The 22,360-nt window shown below is 38.7% G+C and overlaps 2 protein-coding genes across 2 annotated transcripts; both read left to right on the forward strand.

The window, feature by feature from the left end:
• The first annotated feature begins 1,766 nt into the window (after positions 1–1,766).
• Positions 1,767–3,968, forward strand: LOC112554556 (fucolectin-like). Its single transcript, XM_025222370.1, has 5 exons — positions 1,767–1,903; positions 2,086–2,316; positions 2,547–2,768; positions 2,893–2,954; positions 3,351–3,968. Exons 1-5 carry the CDS (start codon positions 1,864–1,866, stop codon positions 3,369–3,371), a joined length of 576 nt encoding a protein of 191 aa, XP_025078155.1. The 5' UTR covers positions 1,767–1,863; the 3' UTR covers positions 3,372–3,968.
• Positions 3,969–7,084: 3,116 nt separating this feature from the next.
• LOC112554391 lies at positions 7,085–16,552 on the forward strand. Its single transcript, XM_025222150.1, has 6 exons — positions 7,085–7,425; positions 7,560–7,781; positions 8,236–8,466; positions 12,106–12,327; positions 15,594–15,821; positions 16,245–16,552. The coding sequence occupies exons 1-6, from the start codon at positions 7,179–7,181 to the stop codon at positions 16,550–16,552; spliced, it is 1,458 nt and encodes a 485-aa protein (XP_025077935.1). The 5' UTR covers positions 7,085–7,178.
• Positions 16,553–22,360: the final 5,808 nt, after the last annotated feature.

The raw sequence follows: 22,360 nt of genomic DNA on the forward strand, positions 1-22,360 counted from the left end.
CCGGTCCTGTGGCTGGTCGTATCCTCTGTCCCAAGTTTGTGTATGTGTTTAAGAGAGAGAGAATTTAAGTTTCCTAATCTGTTTGCACTATTGGTGTGTGAGTATTCTCCACAGAAGTAGTTCCAATCAGTGTTTTCATCAACCTTCTTATCCGCTCCCCCGGTCAAAGAGAGACCACTCCTGTAGTCCTTCTTGAAAATGGAATATTGAGCGGCTTAGATGGGGAACACACTTTCCTTTTGATTGTTTGAGATTACGATTTCTATGTCTGCCTCTCATCATTGTTAAAATGATGTCGACATGGTCTGTCTGGAAAACAAACATTCGGAAAAGTTTAAAAGTCTTAGGTTGAAAGTCAGGCTGCTCTGGTGGAGTACATCTTCTCTAGAGACCATGATTGTGATCTGTTACAGTTCATATCCCGAGGTCGCAATGACAATTTTTGTCGGTGGCAAACACAGATCGATGGCTTTACAGGTCACGTGGAGTTCAAATCATCAAGATGCTGCGGTGTATGCAGTCACAATACAAAAAAAGAAAATGATTGTGTGACTGTTATGCTGTTATAGTTAGTTCTAGTGACGACTAGAACACATTGTGGTGTTAGGTAGGAGACACGAAATTAGAAAGATAAAGATGATAATTATAAAAGTCAAAGAGACGACGAAGATAAAAAGCACTGACCCATACAATGGACACCAAAAATCATGCTACATATAGTTGTTATTTATTAATTTCATGTTTGTCAAAGACAAAAGTTCGTTGTAGTACACGCGCACTAATTCTATATACAACAATTAACGCACACAGAGAATCTGTTCTTTCTCTTGATGTGTGTAAGTACTAAATAAAAACAATATAAACTTTTAAAAATTAGCTTGCAAAATAGTTATACAAGCACTTCTTCGTTTAAAGGCTGCACTTCCAAGAAATCACAACAGAGTCCTTACTTATAAAAAAGAATGGTGAGTTGGGATAACTGACTTTGTGTGTGTGCGAGGACCTGTACACATTCTCCTCCAGTACAAGCTGTCGCTGCATGAGGCTCATTCAGTTTTCATGATGGCAATCTGAACATTGGCGCAACACCATCTTCTGCAACGACGACCATCAAGTCCTGTAGCAGCTTCATTGAACCTTGTTTTTATTTGTCATGCCAGGTTGCTACAATTTGTTCAATTTTTCATAATCCTACTCTTTTCATCAATGATCTTTAACTTCAGGGGGACATCATCTTGATGACTGCTAAGTTAGTGGACGACAGTCAGCTCTCGCGCGGTGATTAACAGACGACACTCGACAACACAATATGGCGGCTTAGTTGAACCGCCTTTGACGGTCGAATATCCAGTACTAATCCTACATGTCTGCATCTCCTAAGCCTTTATCCACATCATACTGTGTTTTTAAGACTGATAACTAGTCCATATCCTAATATTATTACTGAAATGTAGTTTCACCATTACCTGAAAACAGAAGGTGACTGACCTCGCCAGAGGAAAGATCAAAATGACCGATAATTATTTGTGTGGCCTTATGTGTTGAGTATGAGATAATGTGTTTGAGCAAGAATGGGAGAAATCCAGATCCTTCAATAGTAGTGGGAAGAGAAGAGTTTTAACGGGGACAGTGGAGTTGTTGATGCACAAACAACACACACATCCGTGCAGTGAGTGGTCAGGTCCAGGCAATAATGTGTGTGAAGTAGACCTTGCGCGCTAAAACCTAGTCCCGGGCGCAGGCAGAGGCGGAGCAGTCACGTGGTCTTTGTGTGGAGGAGGCTGTGCCGCCACTGGACAGATTCCAGTCCTGCTCCTCACAGTAGGACCACGATATACAAGGTTTCCAACGGACAGAAACACAATGCACACTTACTTCTTCATTGTTCTTCCAACAGTTCTCGGTGAGTGTCGTCCTTGTCCCTCGTGACAGTCTTGTCTCAAATGTTCTCTCATCCTCGCCAGAAGTCAGTGTTCTCTCGAATTCCTCCAGACAACGTATAAAATATTTTAATAATATCATAGAGGAATTTTTTTCAATAATAACAGAAACAGTTAAAATGTTTATTCACTTGTGTGATTGCAGCTTTGGAGAATGTGGCGCTGAATAAACCAACACAACAAGTGTCAGATAGTTTATCTTTTCCTGGGCCTGCGGATAGAGCCGTGGATGGAAACACCGATGGAAATTTATATTATGGTTCTTGTACGAACACAAATGAGCAGAATTTGACAATTCAAACTTGGTGGAAGGTGGATCTGATGGGTTTCTACAAGGTCAGCGGTGTGGAAATTTTCACAAGAACTGACTGTTGCAGTAAGTAATATATCAAAATGTTGTAATTTAAAATGTTATTAAAATGTAAAAATTTGGAGAAAAACTAAAATTGATTTGTTTCCCTTTTCTTAGTAATGTGTATGATTGCTAGTTTGTTTTCTTTGGTTTAACTATTTTTTGACAGAGTGGGTGACTAGGCGAGTGCATGCTCGATGCTCTGTTGCCTACATTGCAGGTTTTTTTCAAACATTTACTTGTATAAATGGCAGGTTCCAGACTGAAGCAGTTTGAAGTGCGAGTGTCCCTGGTGAATCCAACAACCTTTCCCTCTAATGAAGGACAGCAGTGCTTCCATCGTACTGATGAATTTCCTGCATCTGGACTCTACATCAACTGCACTCAGCCAATCATCGGCCGCTACGTCAGCTTGTTTAAACCTGACTACGACCCTCTGTCCATCTGTGAACTGCGCGTGTTCGCCGACAGAGCAGGTAGGACTCAGCTATGATGTGAGTCTTTACAGTTTCTAATAAACATACATAACCAACATACATAATAGAAGAGACATCTGTTATTTTTGAAACTGAAACTTTTTGTTTAAACGATCTCTTGCAGTCAGTGAGAGCGGATGTCTACAAAGATCAACCCAACCGACTTCTGCAGATAATTCAGAACATGTAAGGCTGTAGAGCTGATTGACAGAATGAAACATGTTTCAGGATATCACAACTTACCAGTAGGAATATGTAATGACACTTGGTACATTAGGCGGGCCAATGTGCGTATAAGACGATTTTTTTAAATTGCATCTTAAAATTTTAATTCCAACTTGTCTTCATCTTCATGTCTTTGACATAAACAAAACTGTTTTTAATAGACGGCTATCAGCAAGAACTTGATCACAAGGAGGAAGTATCTTGAGCCTTGAAGTTAGTGCATGGTGGTAATAATTTTTGTTCTTCTCGGGACAGTACAGAGAGTTTGTGTGCTAATTTTAGACAAATATTTATTTACTGAAAAAGTTTTAATTCCAAAGAGTTCAACTTCTGAAATATTATTTTCATATACTACAGGTCCCTACTCAGTTATCATGAACAATTTTCAAGTAGTCGGCAATGTCACCAAATCATTTGAAGCCGTTTCCGCCGTCACATGCGCAGTGAGATGTGCGCAGACCGACAACTGCTTTGCTTTCAACTTCCTGGAGTCCAGTGTCACGTGCGAGCTCGTGCTGAGCCTCAATGAGTTTGTCCCCTTCACTGAGACCAACCTCATTCAACAAACTGGTTGGAGAGTGTTTGCCCTCAGCCTTCCGTTTACTGAAATTGTTAGTACTCAGAAAATTTTAGAAGACGCGATTGTCGATGACCCATGACATTGAAGTTTAATTCTTAACTGTCATGACGCCTAGCGACATGTAGAGTAAAAGAGAGAAAAAAAAGTTCATTACAATATTTGTGTGTTGTCTACAGATGCCATTCCCATCAAGACATGACAAAGTTTAAAGTTTTACTGTATAGTATATACACATTTCTACGTGTTGTAAACTGCTATAAATAGATGTTTGCTTTTTGATTATTAAATAATCAAATTTCGTCTTATTATTTTATTGCTTGGCATTTACATGCAAACAGTTTTGCCATAATTTGTAACTTTGCAGTTGTAAACAAACACAGTTTTGCCGTACTTTGACCTGGAGAAAACTGAAAATGTTGAAGGTTATAAAGCGGAGACATGAAGACCAAGTGACTTTTGTCTTGTGACTTGAGGCTGGTCATGAGGATTGTTTCTAAAAGACGAGTATACTCCAACTATATGCTATTTACAGTACAGGGTAGGAGATGGCGATGCCTGTATGACAAGTGATTGTGTAAACACTGGACGACTTGTTTTACTGAAGAATGTATTTTAACTTATTGTATTACTTTGTGTGTACATGCTCCTTTTGTATGTATATGTGTGCTGTGAATTATATTATTCAGTGTGTATTCAGTGTTTTCAGTATCTTTGCATTATGGAATAAAACTCTTTTTAAAAGAAAACCAGCAGCAAGGTTAATGGTCGTCTGCTCTCGGTGGTGCTCGCCGCCTCTCTTGTGATTTTCTCTCTTTCTCTGTCCAATCTAATATCTAAATTCTTGGAAAGATAATTCTGCTAGTGGGGTCATTATAGATCCCGGCAATATATATATGTGTTTTTTACTACACAACTCGATCAGTATATAACAGTGCATACCCAGATTTTTATTGTACCCAAACGATACCAGGAATATGAGGACAAAAACTTTATGTGTGTCTGTTAACTTCCACACATCTCACACAGAATGAAAGACAAGGGAAAACATTCTCGAAGATTTATTGCTAAATGGTTCTATAGTGTACTGAGAAGCTGAAAAATTGGTCCTCTCGTGTACCAGTACACGATAAACCTGTCTGGATAAACCTATATCTGAGCAAGAAGTTGCCAAAGCCCTACATAAACTAAAATTTACAGGAGCTGTTATGGACGAAATGTTAGCCTAATATTTCAAACACAGTATGGACAGTATAGCTCCATTCTATAAAATACTTTAACAAATCATAATATCAGCCTGTATTTACCGAGAGACTAGGCATCTCAGTATTTGTAATTTCCGAACAGAACATATGAAGAATCCGGCTGGTTACACAGCAGTTTCGCTCCTTAGTCTGATTAGAAATTCTTTTATTTCTATAACAGACTACACAAGTGGGTGGAAAAAAAGAGAAATTTCCCTAAAACGAGCTGGTGTCAAGAAAAAATATTCTGCAATAGATTATGTATTCATGTGTGAATAATTCAGAGTCACAAACTGTATGTCGCTTCTATAGATGATAGACTGGTGTTCTCGACTTGGTTGGACAGAGAAATGTCATGGTCTCTGTCACAGGTGATACAAGTATCTTCAAAGCTGGTGCAGATGCTGCAGCATCCTTACTGTTGCCAGTCCTCTGACTTCTTTGAATGACGGCTTCTTGAAACTTTACAAAGGAGGAGTCAAAAAGGCACACCATATGGGGATTTATCAGATAGGAAGAGAAATGAGGATGAAAGACAGGACGAAAGACTGGAAAAATTTAGAAATTGTAGGAAAAAATGTTGGGCAGCGGCATTATCTGCTTCCAAACAAAAGAGGCTTTGAGAGGTCAAAAAATAGTAAACAGCCACTCATGTCACACAGGTAAAACTAGTCAGGGGAGAATTACAAAAAATGTTTTTTTACAAAGGATGTCGGGAAAAATCCTGAATGTACTTGTGTCTGGAATAGAGTGGTTATAAAAATGTACTTGGGCAACGCAATGCAAAAGCTTGAGGCATGAGAGAAAAGTTCATAAGCCGTGTAAAGAAAAGGTCAATTTGTTAAATAATGGAGACACAAATAATCTATTATCCAGAGGTGATGTCAAGCATGAGCGACTTGTTTCAATAGTTCGTCGACTCCATACTCGGACGGTCTGCTATGTATATTTTTATGTATGTTGACTAAAAACAGCGGGTTTGAAAATCCGTCCACACTGACAAACAGACCACCGGTCGTGGGGCACATTATCCGAGGTGACATAGTATACTCTAAAATTTACCCGTTTTTGTAGTCATTACCAGAATCCTCAAAGGGTCGGGGCTGGTAAAGCAGCAAGGGAGAAATGGGTACCACCCTCACAAAGCAACCACAAGGTTATTGTATCATCTTAACCTTTTCTTTTGCAGGAAAGGGAGATAGCTAATCATAATAATAAATGCAAATTTGTAAAGCACATACTCACACTCCTAAGGGGCATGCTCTCTGGTCTGACTAAAGCAAAGGACGGGGCACGCGACGACTCACTGCCTTAAATTCAGCGAATGTTGTGAATAATAATTAATATTCTGTAATATATTATCATCTTAGGGCTACTCTTGTGACGAAAGCGATTTTTGCACAAAGTTTTACGAAAACACAATCATTTGTTCTGTTAAGGCTGCCCTGCCTGAAAGGTTTTTAGGTTTTGTTCTCTGTAATGTGGCTCACGATCATAGTCGTTTTCATTCGGGTTCATAGTTCTAAAGACCAGTCGGGAATAACAGAAAAAAAATATTTCAGCTGAGCATGAAATCATGGCAAGCCCACTGGTAGATGTTTGTGTTTTGCCAAAGTAAAGAACAAGTCACATTTTGAAACGAAAGGAGCATAAAGGGAGATAATCCAGCTGTCTTTCTGCTGATAGAAGAATAGAGTTATCGCACATTAGACACTGTGCAGGCGATTGAGGTAATGATAATTATTATGTATTATTATAATACACAGCATATATTTTATAGTAAATATTATTGTATACATGTTATGTACATTTAACAGTTCGTCACTTTCTTATGATGAGCATGACGACAACGTTGACGATGTAGTAGATATAGTCACAATTGTAGTAGTCGTACTTGTAGTCATAGTCATAAGAAAGCAACATCTTGTTCTCTACGTGATAAGGCTAAGTAAGATATTCATTGTAAAATGTAACATTATTGTATCACAAAGCAGTTATGATGGGGCCTCTCTGATACAGGTGAGCGTGTGTGTGTGTTGGAGGCAGGACCTCGCGCGGTCACACCGCCAGCCGTTTCATCCACGCAAGCAGTGCCGATGCCATCACGTGGTCTTTGAGCGGACGACTGCAGTCCTACAAGGTTCGAACTCTTTTTCCAGAAACATTTCCTACCACATAGAAGCGAAATGCGGACTTTTGTCTTGGTTATTGTTCCAGCAGTTATTGGTGAGTAAATTGTTTGTCGCTAATACCAGTGTCGGGAAGAAGATTTTAATCTTTGTGTTCACTAAACATTAATGTCCTCTCTGCCTCTCTCCCAATTAATTCGGAGAATAGCTTCACTAACAGTTGAAATTCTGTTTTATGGGTGTGATTGCAGCTTTGGAGAATATGGCGCTTAATAAGCCAGCACAACAGTCGTCAGAAAGTTTACTTTATAGTGGAATTGCGAAGAAGGCAGTGGATGGAAACACCGATGGAAATTTTCTTCATGGTTCTTGCACCCATACAGATGAATCATATTTAGCTAATAAACCATGGTGGAAGGTGGATCTGATGGGTTTCTACAAAGTCAGCGGTGTGGAAATTTTCACAAGAACTGACTGTTGTAGTAAGTCACTTTATTTTAGACATGGAAAAACAATAAAAATAATTATATGAAGTGGAATTAGTTTTGTAGTTAAAATAATTTTGGTCATATTATTGCTAATATTACATGTTTTCGAGCCTTCGCATAAATTGCAGGTTACAGACTAAAGCAATTTGAAGTGCGAGTGTCTCTGGTGAATCCAACAACTTTTCCCTCTAATGAAGGACAGCAGTGCTTCTATCGAACTGATGAAGTTCCTACATCTGGACTCTACATCAACTGCACTCAGCCAATCATCGGCCGCTACGTCAGCTTGTTTAAACCTAACCTCTACGTTCTGTCCATCTGTGAACTGCGCGTGTTCGCCGACAGAGCAGGTAGGACTCATTCATCACTGAGTTGCTTTTTTTTAAAGATTCAGTTTCATTTGTGTCTAAACGAGTTTAATAAGAGAGGCTGCCTTGTGACTTAGAACTCATACTCTTTGAACGATGTTTTTGCAGTCAGTGAGAGCGGATGTTTACAAACTTCGTCCCAACCAGCATCTCCTGCAGTTAATGTAATCACAACATGTAAGGCAATGCAAGTTATTAACAGAACAGAAGTGTGTGTGTGTGTGCGCGTGTTTAACCGACTTGTTCTTAAAAGCAGCATCATGATGTCTGAAAATTTTATCATTACTTTTGAAACATTTCTTTCGCATCTTTTTCTAAAATTAGTCAATAATTTAACTGTCAAAAACTATTTAAAAAAATGGCTTTTTCTACTGACAGCCATCTTGTGCCCGTGATTGTAGTTCATGACAGAAACATTTTATTTTCCTGGCTTAAGGTGCTTATTCTGGCTTTTTGGACAATTTTCGAGCAGTCGGCAAAGCTAACAAATCATTTGAAGGCGTTTCCGCGTCCACGTGCGCAGTGAGATGTGCGCAGACCGACAGCTGCTTTGTCTTCAACTTCCGGAGGTCAACAGCAGCTTCAAAACCCAGTGTCACGTGTGAGGTCCTGTTGGGCCTCAGTGCCTTTGTCCCATTCAACGAGTCCAACCTGATTGCACAAAATGGTTGGCGGGTATTCGCCCTGAGGCGCCCTTAAAATAATGAGTTTAGTTTTCTAGAAGGTGTTAATAGTTAACTTTTCTATGACTAAGCCATGACTTGCAGCAGTTTTATTCCTTCTATCAGAATGTCTTATTCCTAAAATTCCTAGAAACATATGGAAAGTAGAATGGAAGCATATATATAGATATAATATGAACACACCTGCACACACACACACGCTTACGAAATATCCACGTTAGTTGACAGATAAACAAAGCTGAGATGGTCTGCATTCAGCAGCATAAGTTCTACTTTCGTGCCCCTTAAGATATCTGACCTTTCTATGAACCTTTGTCAGACACGCTTGATTACCCACGCTATAAATAGCACACACTGCGTGAGCTGCCCTCAAACCACGATGACGTCAGCCAATACTTCGGCCTCGGCGGCTTATGAACTGGTGACCTGCTGCTTTTTTAGTTTAATTTCTCTAAACATGTTTTTCTTTGCCATTTGAGTTCCAGGTCTTAATTGGTGATTAATTGTGGGACGTAAGAGAGCAGCATGCTTTTGTATTCGATTTAATCTTTAATGTTTCTTTTTGATATTTGTGAGTCTGTCTCTCTACATTCTTAATTAGAAGCTATTATCAAACTTTGTAAACAGTTCGGCTTAAAACATTTAAAATTGCATTGATTATTTTGTGTACTATGCATTTAGAGAAAGCAAGTATTGAGAACTTTAGACGGTAAAGAATTTTTTTTTGAAATCAGCGAAGGAAATGACAAAACAATACTTAACTACAAACTGTTTCCACAAAACTACAGTATTTGAATTTTGACTTCTTAGAGAAGAGTCTCTGAGCAGAGAGGCTCAAAACAGATGCAATTTTCCAGATACACATATTTAACTGAAATAAAACAGAAAACACAACATTGGCTACCAACGAAGAATGGCGCAATGAATAAATGCAGCGACTTGTCATAACCCTCCCAAAAGTAAACAACAAACATGCCCACAAAGCCTTTTTTTGTGAACTCAGTAATAGCTGTCAAAAAAATGCATTCTGTTTTTTTCTGCATTGAGTACTTTATTGGTGTGTAGGTGCATTTCTTCTAAACTTTAAATATTGTTCTGTGCACAACAAAGCAGTGTTTTTTTGTCCTGTTGATTAAAAATATCAAGCACCTGTGTGGACAATTTTTTTTAAACTTGATTGATGACCACTGTCTTACCTACAGATAACCCACTGAACACACACACACAGAAACACGCTCGCGTACATACACATACACATACACATACACATACACATACACATACACATACACATACACATACACATACACATACACATACACATACACATACACATACACATACACATACACATACACATACACATACACATACACATACACATACACATACACATACACATACACATACACATACACATACACATACACATAGTAGGTCCATGTTGTCCTCTTGTAGCCTGTTGCAACATTTTGCTGTCATCGTTCCCCTCCCCTTTTGTCATCACTAATATCCAGTACACGTATATTATTTAATTGTGTATACTCTTCCTACTTACTTATCTTTATCTGTGATGTAAAAGTTCACTCATAACGTCTGTGACCTGGTCTGTCAGTTTGATAAAGTTTTTCGCATGAAGTCTTTTCCTATTCACTTATTAGGGCGATCGCTAAAATTTAAACTGAAAGCTGAATAACTGCCATCTGTAGATGTCATTGCGAACACATCAGAATAAATTTATATTTAAGTTTTTTTTTAATCCACAAAGCTTATAACTACAAGATGAACTTGAGAGAATCTGAAGATGGATGTTGAAGATGCCATAAAGTCCGGGGCTAAACTCGGTAGTCGTCTGCTCCCGGCGAGACTTCCCTCCCTTGCACTGGTCTCGCTGGTGTTACATGTCCTCTCGGTAGCGTCCCCTTCATACTTACAATTAAACTGTAAAAGTGTCGGTTAGCCTTGTTTACTATACACATGAAGTAAAACGCAATAAACAAGTTTTTGATTTCACTAAATAATGAAATGCATCAGGTGAGGGACACCCTAACAGACAGACCATTCGCGACAAGATGGATCGACAGATGTTTACACTTTACGATGATGAGAAAGTAATACACATTCATTACTTCAAACTGAATATTGAGTGAGCAACATGAAATATTCAACACTTTATACAAAGATTGTTAGATGACTGCCCAGCTCTGTGCTAATGTGTGCTGAACATGTAAGACCTGGCTAAGCTATAAAATTTGAAAGGGTTAGGTGGGATAGATGCATTTTCGATGACATTGTTGAAGATAGGTTTATCTGGACCAGCTCCGTCGCAAGACAAAGACCATTTACAATGGTTTTCCAAGTTGTTAGGGAGCATGAAGCCAGGGAAACAGGATATGAAAACAGATTTCTATTTCTTCCCACTAATCATGTAGGCAAACCAAATTTTGATTTTAGTTCAGCATTGACTTGTTTGTATGTGCACGAGATGAAAATGTTATTGTGCAAAGTCAACCGATTATGTATTTATTACAGTTTTGTAAATGTTGTGTGTCTTTCATCGTTTGCGAAATTATCGTTGTCTGTAATTATGGGAATTGTGTTTTTATAGTGTCGTCTCAACGTTTTATAAAATGTAGTAAAAATTAAAGACTTTCTCATTTAATGTGGTGTTTCTTAAGCCATTTTGGAATGTCTCGAATTAGAATAGGTTCTGTGTGTGTGTTTGTGTGTGTGAGAGAGAGAGACTTGTGTGTTTGTAAGTGTGTGTATGAGAGAGGGTATGTGTGTGAGTGTTTGTGTGTGTTTGTGTGTGAGAGAGAGACAGAGTGTGTGTGTGTGTGAGTGAGAGACGGAGTGTGTGTGAGAGAGAGAGACAGAGAGAGAGTGTGTGTATGAGAGAGAGCGCGTGTGTGTTGGAGGCAGGACCTCGCGCGGTCACACCGCCAGCCGTTTCATCCACGCAAGCAGTGCCGATGCCATCACGTGATCTTTGAGCAGACGACTGCAGTCCGACAAGGTTCGAACACTTTTTCCAGAAACATTTCCTACCACATAGAAGCGAAATGCGGACTTTCTTCTTGAGTATTGTTCCAGCAGTTATTGGTGAGTAAATTGTTTGTCGCTAATACCAGTGTCGGGAAGAAGATTTTAATCTTTGTGTTCACTAAACATTAATGTCCTCTCTGTCTCTCTCCCAATTAATTCGGAGAATAGCTTCACTAACAGTTGAAATTCTGCTTTGTGGACGTGATTGCAGCTTTGGAGAATATGGCGCTTAATAAGCCAGCACAACAGTCGTCAGAAAGTTTACTTTATACTGGAATTGCGAAGAAGGCAGTGGATGGAAACACCGATGGAAATTTTTTTCATGGCTCTTGCACCCACACAAATGAATTAGATTTACAGAATAAAACATGGTGGAAGGTGGATCTGATGGGTTTCTACAAAGTCAGCGGTGTGGAAATTTTCACAAGAACTGACTGTTGTAGTAAGTCACTTTATTTTAGACATGAAAAAACAATAAAACAGTAATTATATGAAGTTAAATTGGTTTTGTAGTTAAAATAATTTTGATCTTATTATTGCTACTATTGCATGATTTCAAGCCATTGTATAAATGGCAGGTTCCAGACTAAAGCAGTTTGAAGTGCGAGTGTCTCTGGTGAATCCAACAACTTTTCCCTCTAATGAAGGACAGCAGTGCTTCTATCGAACTGATGAAGTTCCTACATCTGGACTCTACATCAACTGCACTCAGCCAATCATCGGCCGCTACGTCAGCTTGTTTAAACCTAACCTCGACGTTCTGTCCATCTGTGAACTGCGCGTGTTCGCCGACAGAGCAGGTAGGACTCATCCATTATTGAGTTAGGTTTTTTAAAAATTCGGTTACATTTGAGAATAAACGAGTTTAATAAGAGAGGCTTCTGTGTGAATTAGGAATGATTCTTTCTGGACTATTTTTTGCAGTCAATGAGAGCGGATGTTTACAAAATTCGTCCCAACCAGCATCTCCTGCAGTTAATGTAATCACAACATGTAAGCGATGCAAGTTATTAACAGAACAGAAGTGTGTGTGTGTGTGTGCGCGCGCGCGTGTTTAACCGACTTGTTCTTATAATGATCGTCATGATGTCTAAACATTTTAACATTACTTTTGAAACATTTCTTTCACATCTTTTTCAAAAATTAGTCAATAATTTAACTGTCAAAAACTAAAAAAAAAAGTCTTTTTCTACTAAGACAGCCATCTTGTGCCCGTGATTGTAGTTCATGACAAAAACATTTTATTTTTCTGGCTTAAAGTATTTTAAATCAATTAGTACTGAATAAGAAACATTTTATTTTCGATGCTTTCTTCTTCTCAAATATTAGTTCTTATCTACTACAGGTGCTTATTCTGGCTTTATGGACAATTTTCGAGCAGTCGGCAAAGCTAACAAATCATTTGAAAGCGTTTCCGCCTCCACTTGCGCAATGAGATGTGCGCAGACTGACAGCTGCTTTGTCTTCAACTTCCGGAGGTCAACAGCAGCTTCAAAACCCAGTGTCACGTGCGAGGTCCTGTCGGGCCTCAGTGCCTTTGTCCCATTCAGCGAGTCCAACCTGATTCTACAAAATGGTTGGCGGGTATTCGCCCTGAGGCGCCCTTAAAATAATGAGTTTAGTTTTCTAGTATGTGTTAATAGTTAACTTTTCTATGAATGAAAACGATTTTCAGCAGTTTTATTCCTTCTATCAGAATGCCTAATTCCTAAAATTCCAACAAACATGGAAAGTAGAATGGAAACACACAAGCACGCGTACGCACACAAACTTTATGTACATATATAAACACACCTGCACACACACAAATACACCTGCGACAGATACTCGTTAGTTGAAAGATAACTAAAGCTGAGTTAGTCTGCATTCAGCAGCAGAAGTTCCTCACTCGTGCCCTTTAGACATCTGACCTTTCTTTGAACCTTTATCAGACACGCATGATTACCCACGCTATAGCACGGACAGCGTGAGCTGTCCTCAAACCAGCTTCCAATACTTCAGCCTCGGCGGCTTATGAAGGGTGACCTGCTGCTTTTTTAATTTTACTTTCACGAAACATGTTTTTCTTTGCCATTTGGGTTTCGATTTCTTAATTGGTGATTAATTGTGGGTCTTACAAGAGCATCTGCTTTTGTAATCCATTTAATCTTTAATGTTTCTTTTTGATATTTGTGAGTCTGTCTCTCTATATTTTTTTTATTAGAAACTATTATTGAGCTCTTTAAACAGTTTGACACTGAGTACTTTATTGGTGTGTAGCTGCATTTCTTCTAAACTTGAAGTATTGTTCTGTGCACAGCAAAGCAGTGTTTGTTTAAAGATTGTAGTAAAGATTAAAAACTTTCTCATTTAATGTGGTGTGACTTTAACCATTTTGGAATGTCTCCAATTAGAAGAGGTTCTGTGTGTGTTTGCTAGTGTGTGTGTGTGAGAGAGAGATAGAGTGACATCTGTCTACTGCCGTAAAAGAGCTAAACAGTAAACGAAACTGTCAATAGTGAAGAAAAAATCTGAAACAATCAATCAATTTTAGTCACTAGCTAATTAACAGACAAGAATAGTTGTTTCTATGATTTGTGTGTGTGTGTGTGTGAGAGAGAGAATGAGAGAGAGAGAGAAGAAGAAGAAAAATAATAAGAAGAAATAAGTAGTGATAAGGACCATTCGACATGTGGAGACCAAACCAGACACAGGAGACACGAACTTCTGTCGGTCGCTCATATTGTCATTTGTCGCAGTTGTGAAAAAAAGAAACTTTAACTTGAAGCAAACTTACAATAACAATGAATAACTTTATTAATCTGATGCCAACAAAACCAGTTGATGTTGAAGATTAAAATTAGTCTCAATGTTAGAAGTCATGGCTGTATTGTATTGAATGAGAACTGAAATCAGCAAAAATCAGCTTTGCATGTGTCTTATGGTCTTCCAAGTGTTTATATAATGTATTAAAAATGAACAACTCGGCATCTTCAACGCCCTTCTCCTTCCTGTAATCAATGTGGTGAGTTTCGTGAACCTGCAGAGGAACGAGTGAGGAAGTAGCCAGTACACAAAAAGGGGAAAAAGATTCGATGTCTTTTTAGTTCACATGTGGTAATGTCGCAAAGAAAGACTTGAGATTAATTTTGAATAACGAGAAAACATGTTGAACAGAATAACCATAAAAGATGTCCGTTACAGAAAATTCAAACAGTGAGAAGACTTTTAAGAGACCAATACATAGTTCGAGAGCGATATCGACCTAACAGATTGCTCTTTTGTTGTAAGATGCATTAAATATAAGAAAACATAGCAAAGGTTCTGTCTCAAGTAATAAAATATCAATGTAATATTGAATTTCAAGTCATGATGTCACTGAAACAATTATTTTTTTTCCCCGTTGAACGTTTAAAAACTGCTCACTGTGCCCGAGAATGGAAACTATAGTTTGTACACAGACTTTAAGGACTGCACTAATGTCACTTAAAATATATTTACCAACACGACTTGACTTTACCACCAGACACCACTCATCAAAGTCCAATCTCTATTCCGTTCTGAGTGTTTGTCTTTAACCATGGTTTCAATAGGAACTTCATTATCGCACTGGAAAACACTGAGATCAGCTATAAAATGCAGAGAAACGTCGAAGGCATGACAGACTTTTATATTTCTTGTTTATGTTGTGCATACCAAACAGAATCAATGCACACTATTTTACACACAAAACAGTTTGTTGGAGATTCTGCCTGGCAACATCGTCAGCCAATCCTGGTCGTAGAAAGAATCACGTGGTCTTTTGGCAGCAGGCTCTGGGTGTTCATGGAGAAGCTGGCCCAAACATCAATCAGTTTCCAGGTCCATCTCTGCAAACATCAAGATTCGTGAACACACACGAAACAAAATGTCTGTGTTCTTCTTGACTTGTCTGACCACCGTCGTGGGTAAGTAAAGGTTGATTTTGAAGTGCTTTCCTCGTTCTTACTCTTGCAAGAAACTCAGAAAGTATATTACAAGAGCTCAGTCTTGGGTTAAAGACAAACATTCCAGAAAAGTTAAATATTTTTCAATCACTGATTTTCAGCGTTGGAGAATGTGGCACTGAATAAACCAGCTCAGCATGTGTCAGAGTATCAGTATTCCTACGCGCCTGCAGGCAAGGCTGTGGACGGAAATACAGATGGCAATTTTTATCATGGCTTCTGCTCTCACACGAAGGTAGAAGTACAAAGTACTACTTGGTGGAAGGTTGACCTGATGGGTTTCTTCAAAGTCACCAGCATTCAAATTTTCACAAGGACAGACTGTTGTGGTAGGCAGTTTTAGTTCAAAGTGTTACATGTTATTTTGTATTACTAGCGATTGTATGCAACAGTAGGTTTATTCTTTATTGTGAGTGTCAATGAAATATCACGAAATCTTTAATGTTAATGACCGATGGCTATTGCGACATGAAGGAGATACAAGCAATTATTTACAGTACAAAATAGTATGTTCAACAACAATCTATAGGCAAATGGACATTTTCATGAGACTTTGAGGTCAGGCGGTGGTCATGGCGCGCAGTGCCACGCCCTCTTTGGGCGAGTAAATTGTATTCAAAATGTCAAGAAATTATTAGTGGAAAACAATAAGGAACAGTAAGAGAGACCTTGTTGTTGTTGTTGTTGTTGTTGTTGTTGTTGTTGTTGTTGTTGTTGTTGATGATGATGATGATGAACTTCATTTGTTGCAGACTTCAGACTACAAAAGTTTGAAGTCCGAGTGTCACTAACGAATCCAGTGAAGTTCCCTTCCAGTGAAGGTCAGCAGTGCTTCTATCGTACAGACCAAGTCCCTACATCCGGTCTCTATGTCAACTGCACTCAGCCAATCATCGGCCGCTACGTCAGCTTGTACAAAGCAACCCTCGATGCTCTGACCCTTTGTGAACTTCGTGTGTTTGCCGACAAAGCAGGTATGACCATGTCCCTTGTTATCTCCTGTGTTCAACACGGCAAAGAAACACTACAGAGCAATAGAATGATTCTGGTTCACTTCTGAATATAACTCCAAGTCATGAACTCTTTTTTCGAGCGTGGACAATGTCTACTGGATAAGTTTTTCTAGAAATATTTCAGATACTAGAAAATCTCATGTTTATCCCCAATCTCTCCTAGAAAAACCGTTATTACGATATCGCATGTTATTAGTTTAGACCGGTGACAACATTTTAAACTTGAGAGTTGTGATGTATTCCCTTTTTTAAAAGTCTGTCACTACTTTCAAGTGAAATATCTTGAAACATTCCGCTAGTTCTTTCTGTACAATGATTTTTGTTTTTGCAGTCAGTGCTGGCGGGTGTTTGCAAAGGTCTCCTCAACAGACATCAACTGCTGTTACTAATTCACTCACGGCATGTAAGTTAAATTACTAACTGAATGAAACACATTTTAATAGTAAGGGGCCATTGTGACCTACATTATCTAGTCACGTTTGGTAATGAGGCTTTGAGATATATGGAGCTTGATACTATCGGGAATTTTTGTTAGATACATGACGAGAACAAATGACTGAACCGAGCATCCACGTTCTTTAAAGATCACTATTTAATAAATAAACAAGTTAAGAAATTCATTACATTCTTCCTTTGAAATATTTTTAATACCACAGGTGCCTATTCCGTTGTGATGGACAATTTCCGAGTAGTCGCCAATGTTAGCAAATCGTTTAAAACTGTTTCCACCGTCACTTGCGCAGCGAGGTGTGCGCAGAACGAAAAGTGCTTTTTCTTCAACATCATGACCTCAGCCACGGGGTCAAGTCCCAGAGTCACGTGCGAGCTGGTGCTGAGCCTCAGTGCAAAGGTCACCGAGTCCAACTTCATTCCACAAAATGGTTGGCGAGTGTATTTTCCTACCCGCCCGTAGAATGAGTCTTGTAGTTTGTAGGTACGTCTTCGTGATGACTACTTTCTTTGAAGTCACCATGTACTCTCATGTAAAGTAGGATAGAAAAAAGTTTATGACAATATTTCGTGTTGTGCACAAACCTGTTTAGCAGCTGATGACACGTTTGTTTTAAAGTATTATTTGTATATTGCTTACATCTTGGACAAAGCCTTTACTATGCCTACAATCGTTTTGAAGTGACACATGTGTCACGTGTCACGAGAATTTGCAGTGATTGGTCTGTTTCACTCTTGATATTCCTTACTTAATGACACAAAGGACGATAAGGTAGTAAGGTTGAAAAGACTCAATTCGATTTTCATTGCAAGTTAAGGAGCTGAGAAATGTAGATGTCCTGGCCATAAAATAAGAATAAAAGTAAAGGTTATATTATCTGATTTCAATACATCTCCATACATTGTAAATAGTTTGTCACTTTATTAATGCTTTGTTACTTTACTATTATTATGTTTTAATTAAATCAATATTTTAGTAATAGTTCACGATGTCACTAGTACCAGGCTCTAGTGGTTCCCTTCTACCTGCTGACCTTTCCTTCCTTGCACTGCTTTCACTGGCATTCACATCCTCTTGGTAGTGACCCTTTAAAACATAGAGATAGTTTATACGTAAGGGACTTAATAATTAATGATTTGCACCAAGAACAAAACTGTTGGGCTAACGATTAGTCTTCATATTCTCGCTTTGTCTGCTAGATATTTCCAGGAGCAAGTAGTAGCTACTGCATTTAAGGATCAGGTATTATACATGATATAAACACCAGTTCCAGATTGTGAATATAATTAATACAGTAAGATTTTGCCCCTTAAACAATGTGGAGCAAAACGCAGACGACTCTGTGGAATAAAAGAAGAAAAGATGGACAGATTGAGAGGGAAAGAGATAAAGAGAAGCGAAAGAGACTGGGATAAAAAGTAGGTAGTACACTCATGTTTCTAAAATAATTGTTTACCTTCTTCTACACGGTATTTGTTACTTTGCGTGTCATAATAAAATAGTAAGAAAACTCAATAAGTGTGTATGTCATGGTATTCGACAATGCTGCGACTTTTTCTCCACAATAAATACAAAGCAGCTTCAACTGTGGCATCATTCTTGAATCCAGAATGAGACACCTCATGAAATATTTCTCTAGAAATCAATTCGCAAGACAACGTGAAAATTTCCAAGACAGAGCATTGCAAAATTCATATTAAAGAAAAGAAATTGAAATACAGATTCAAAATACAAGTATAATTGTATAAATTAAATTGAAGTGGCTTTAAGTGATAATTTGAGAAAGAAAATAAGTTTTAAAATGTCGATATTTGCTGGTGTGAACGCTTACAAGACTAGGATGTATATTTAAAAGACCTGGTTCGACTGATACACAAAATATACCAAACAAAAGAGTAATAATAAAAGCTATATGATGTGCTATACGATACACCGATACCTGTGCATTGACGCACCGATACCATTCATGCACATGTGTATCGATACATCGAAATGACAAATGTCGGTTATTTAATGGAATAAGCTTGACTCAAATGATATTGTAGACCGAAAGCTGACGATAACATCCCAGTTGCAATAGTTAGCAACACCTGGCCACCTTTATAAAGCTTAAAGAGAGAGAACATGTGGATGTAGTGGTTGCGGAGAGGGGTTGGGAGAGGTCGGTAGAAAAATTTATTTCTCTTTACTCACGTTGATTCTATTATACACGAAAAGTAAACCGGACCTTTGGTTAATTTCTAATTAGGAAGAAAAAGAAATTTCCAGGGGAAGTTTTACTTAAATGATAGTTTGAATGATCTCCGAGCTTTTGGTCGACTCATGAGGGTTGCCATGTTTTCCAACATACCAGATAGATAAGTGTCGATGGACGCTAAGACACTGTCTGTAGTTTTGCCGATGGCCAGAGTAACTTGTTTGTAACTTAAAAAGATTTAGTCGAGTCCTTTCTTATAAAAAGAATGGTCCGTGCGAACACCTTTGTTTGTGTGCAAGGATCTGTACACATTGTCCTCCAGTACAAGCTGACTCAGCATGAGGCTCATTCAGTTTTCATGATGGCACTCTGATCGTTGGAGCAACACCATCTTCTGCATCAAGTCCTGTAGCAGCTTCATTGAACCTCAGATTTATTGTTTGTATTGTCAGTTTTCTATAATTCATTCCACTTCTCATCATGTTTCTTGTTCATCAATGACTGGTCTTTAAATTGAAGACGCCAGCATCTTGACGACCCGCTACTCAGGAGACGACAGTCAGGTCTCGCGCGGGACAAAGGACGACACTCGACAACACAATTGAGCAGTCCGGGGCGGAGACAGAGGCGGAGCAATCACGTGGTCTTTGTGTGGAGGAGGCTGTGCCGCCACTGGACAGATTCCAGTCCTGCTCCTCACAGTCCGGACCCCGTTGTTATACAAGGTTTTCAACAGACAGAAACACAATGCACACTTACTTCTTCATTGTTCTTCCAGCAGTTCTCGGTGAGTGTCGTCCTTGTCCCTCATGACAGTCTTGTCTCAAATGTGAGTCCAACCACATTCAACAAAATGGTTGGCGAATGTTTGTAGAATTAATCTGATGGGCGTTTTTTTTTAAGGTGGTTTGCGATCTAATCCTTCTCTCAATGATCCATGACACAGCAGTTCAATTGTAATGATGTTTAGAGATGTAGTAAGAGAAAACGGTTCATAACAATATTTTGTGCACACATGTCTGTTTGAGAGTATCATTTGTAATATATGTTGCTGACACTTTGAACCAAGCTTTTACAACAAGGACAATGGTTGGAAAGACTGAGCCTCCTGTAACGAGTGTCTCGACAACAGTAATTAGTCAATTATAATCTAGTCCTCTGCTCATTATGTCAATAACTTAGGACAAAAAAATGGAAGCTAATCTTTAAAAAGGATTATTACCTACCTTAGGCTTCATTGAGAACGGCTGAATGTTAAGCAGCTGTAGTCTACATTAGGAGATAAGAATAATATTTTAGGTTTTATAAGATGATATATACACATTTCTATGCGTTGCAAACTGCTATAAAAAAGAGATTTATCTTTTATCTTTTTATGTATTGCTTTTTTGTTACTTTTTTATTTGATGCAAACTGCTTTGCAAACAGTATAGCTCCATAAAACGCTTCAAGAAACTATTGTCTATATTTGCCGAGGGTTCAGTATGCATCATTCACAAAGAAGAACACATTAAGAAATAATACTAACTACAGAGCAAGTTCTCTCTTAAGTGTAATTAGAAATTCCTTTACTACATACTACACTAGTGGGCGGAAAACAAAAGTACAAATTAAGCTCCAACGAACGGCTTTCTGGCAAGGATACTCAGCAACAGATTATATATTTATTCCCCATGGAATTAATAATATAAAGATCTTTAAACCGCAATCACAAATTGTATGTCATGTCTATTGTTTACATACTTGGTGTCCTCGATTTGGTCGGAGAGAGAAGTGTAATGGTCTATGTTGCACATGATAGAACAGGGGTGGGCAAATAGCGGCCCGCGGGCCGCATGCGGCCCGCCAAGTGGTTATCTGCGGCCCGCAGAAGCCCTTTGGCAACACAAAAAAAATATTACCGAAAACAAGTTACGCTTAGTCCCTTCCCACGCCTGCTGCGTACGTAATGGCCGGCCTTGAACTGTCTCGCCGGTAGCCAGTGGACCCTTTGTTACACGAGTTACGAAGCGGCCTGACCAACATAGGAAGGTCATGACCAGACAGTGCGGGAGGGGGGATGTAGACGCGCCGTTAGGTAAGGTGACCAGACGTTTATGTTGATGATGCACCTGATGAATTACAACTTGAACTGATACACCTTCAATCAGATCATGCATTGAAGGAAAGGTTTTATTCCCTGTCACTGGTTGAGTTTTATAAGTGCCTCTCCAACAAATCATTTCCTTGTTTAAGAGTATTTGCTGCCCAACTATTTTCAATATTTGGTTCAAGTTACATCTGTAAGCAAAGTTTTTCCTGCATGACTATAAACAAGTCAAAGAACAGGTCTTTGCTTTCAGATGCTAACTTGCAGTCAGTTATGAGAGTATCTACCAGTAATTTTGAGCCAAATTTTAAAAGAATTGTTCAGCAAAATTGTATTCAAAAACATTTTTCTCATTAAATTGTGTGTGCTTAATTGTTCATTCTGGTTTTATATTTATTCCTACAGTGTTACATATTTCATGTGCTCATTATTAAATAAATGCGTGTGTTTACAATTTGGCGATTTTACGTCGTTTTTGTATTCAATTACAAGGTGCGGCCCTCGGACTAGTCATGACCCAGCAATGCGGCCCTCGCAACAAAAAAGTTTGCCCACCCCTGTGATAGAAGAATCTTTACAACAGATACAGATGAGGAAGACTGTCCGTTCACGCATGCGCGTTTCCGGTATCTTGCCTTCTTTAAATGCTCAGTCAGTCACGGTTGAATGAGGACAGCTTTATTTTTTATTTTTCTCTCTTCTGATCAATGAAGTGGCAGACTAATCCATACTCGCGGCAGATGCCAAGTAGAGCATTTGATAGGCCTGAAACAATGGTAGACCCTCCAGTAAGAGGGATTTAGGGAGGTATGGGGACAAGTTTGAATAGAAGATACTATAGCTTTCCTTTCATTGAGTAAAGAAAAAGGCAAACGGACTTATTTTTCAAACCTACGAAGACAAAATACAGTCAAGTGTAATTAATTCTCTTTATTTTATCTTCAGCTCATGAAGCTAAGAAGGTATGAAGGTTTTTTACAAGTGTATCTGGTCGTATAAAGTAATGTGCTAAAATATAATGTCCACCATCTAACAAGGAGTTATTTCCCTGTGCCCAAACGTTCACGTCCTGGAGTTTCCTGGTGCTGGTGATAGTGTTGGACATGAACAAGTCCCGA

Source organism: Pomacea canaliculata, linkage group LG13, assembly GCF_003073045.1.
Source record: "Pomacea canaliculata isolate SZHN2017 linkage group LG13, ASM307304v1, whole genome shotgun sequence".
NCBI lineage: Eukaryota > Metazoa > Mollusca > Gastropoda > Architaenioglossa > Ampullariidae > Pomacea > Pomacea canaliculata.

Coding starts and splice junctions, on each gene's coding strand:
- LOC112554556 (XM_025222370.1), top strand. CDS start 1,864: ATGCACACTTACTTCTTCATTGTTCTTCCAACAGTTCTCG. Junction 2,317..2,546: donor CACAAGAACTGACTGTTGCA/GTAAGTAATATA, acceptor TATAAATGGCAG/GTTCCAGACTGAAGCAGTTT. Junction 2,955..3,350: donor CTGCAGATAATTCAGAACAT/GTAAGGCTGTAG, acceptor CATATACTACAG/GTCCCTACTCAGTTATCATG.
- LOC112554391 (XM_025222150.1), top strand. CDS start 7,179: ATGGGTGTGATTGCAGCTTTGGAGAATATGGCGCTTAATAAGCCAGCA. Junction 7,782..8,235: donor CGTGTTCGCCGACAGAGCAG/GTAGGACTCATT, acceptor TCCTGGCTTAAG/GTGCTTATTCTGGCTTTTTG. Junction 12,328..15,593: donor CGTGTTCGCCGACAGAGCAG/GTAGGACTCATC, acceptor ACTGATTTTCAG/CGTTGGAGAATGTGGCACTG.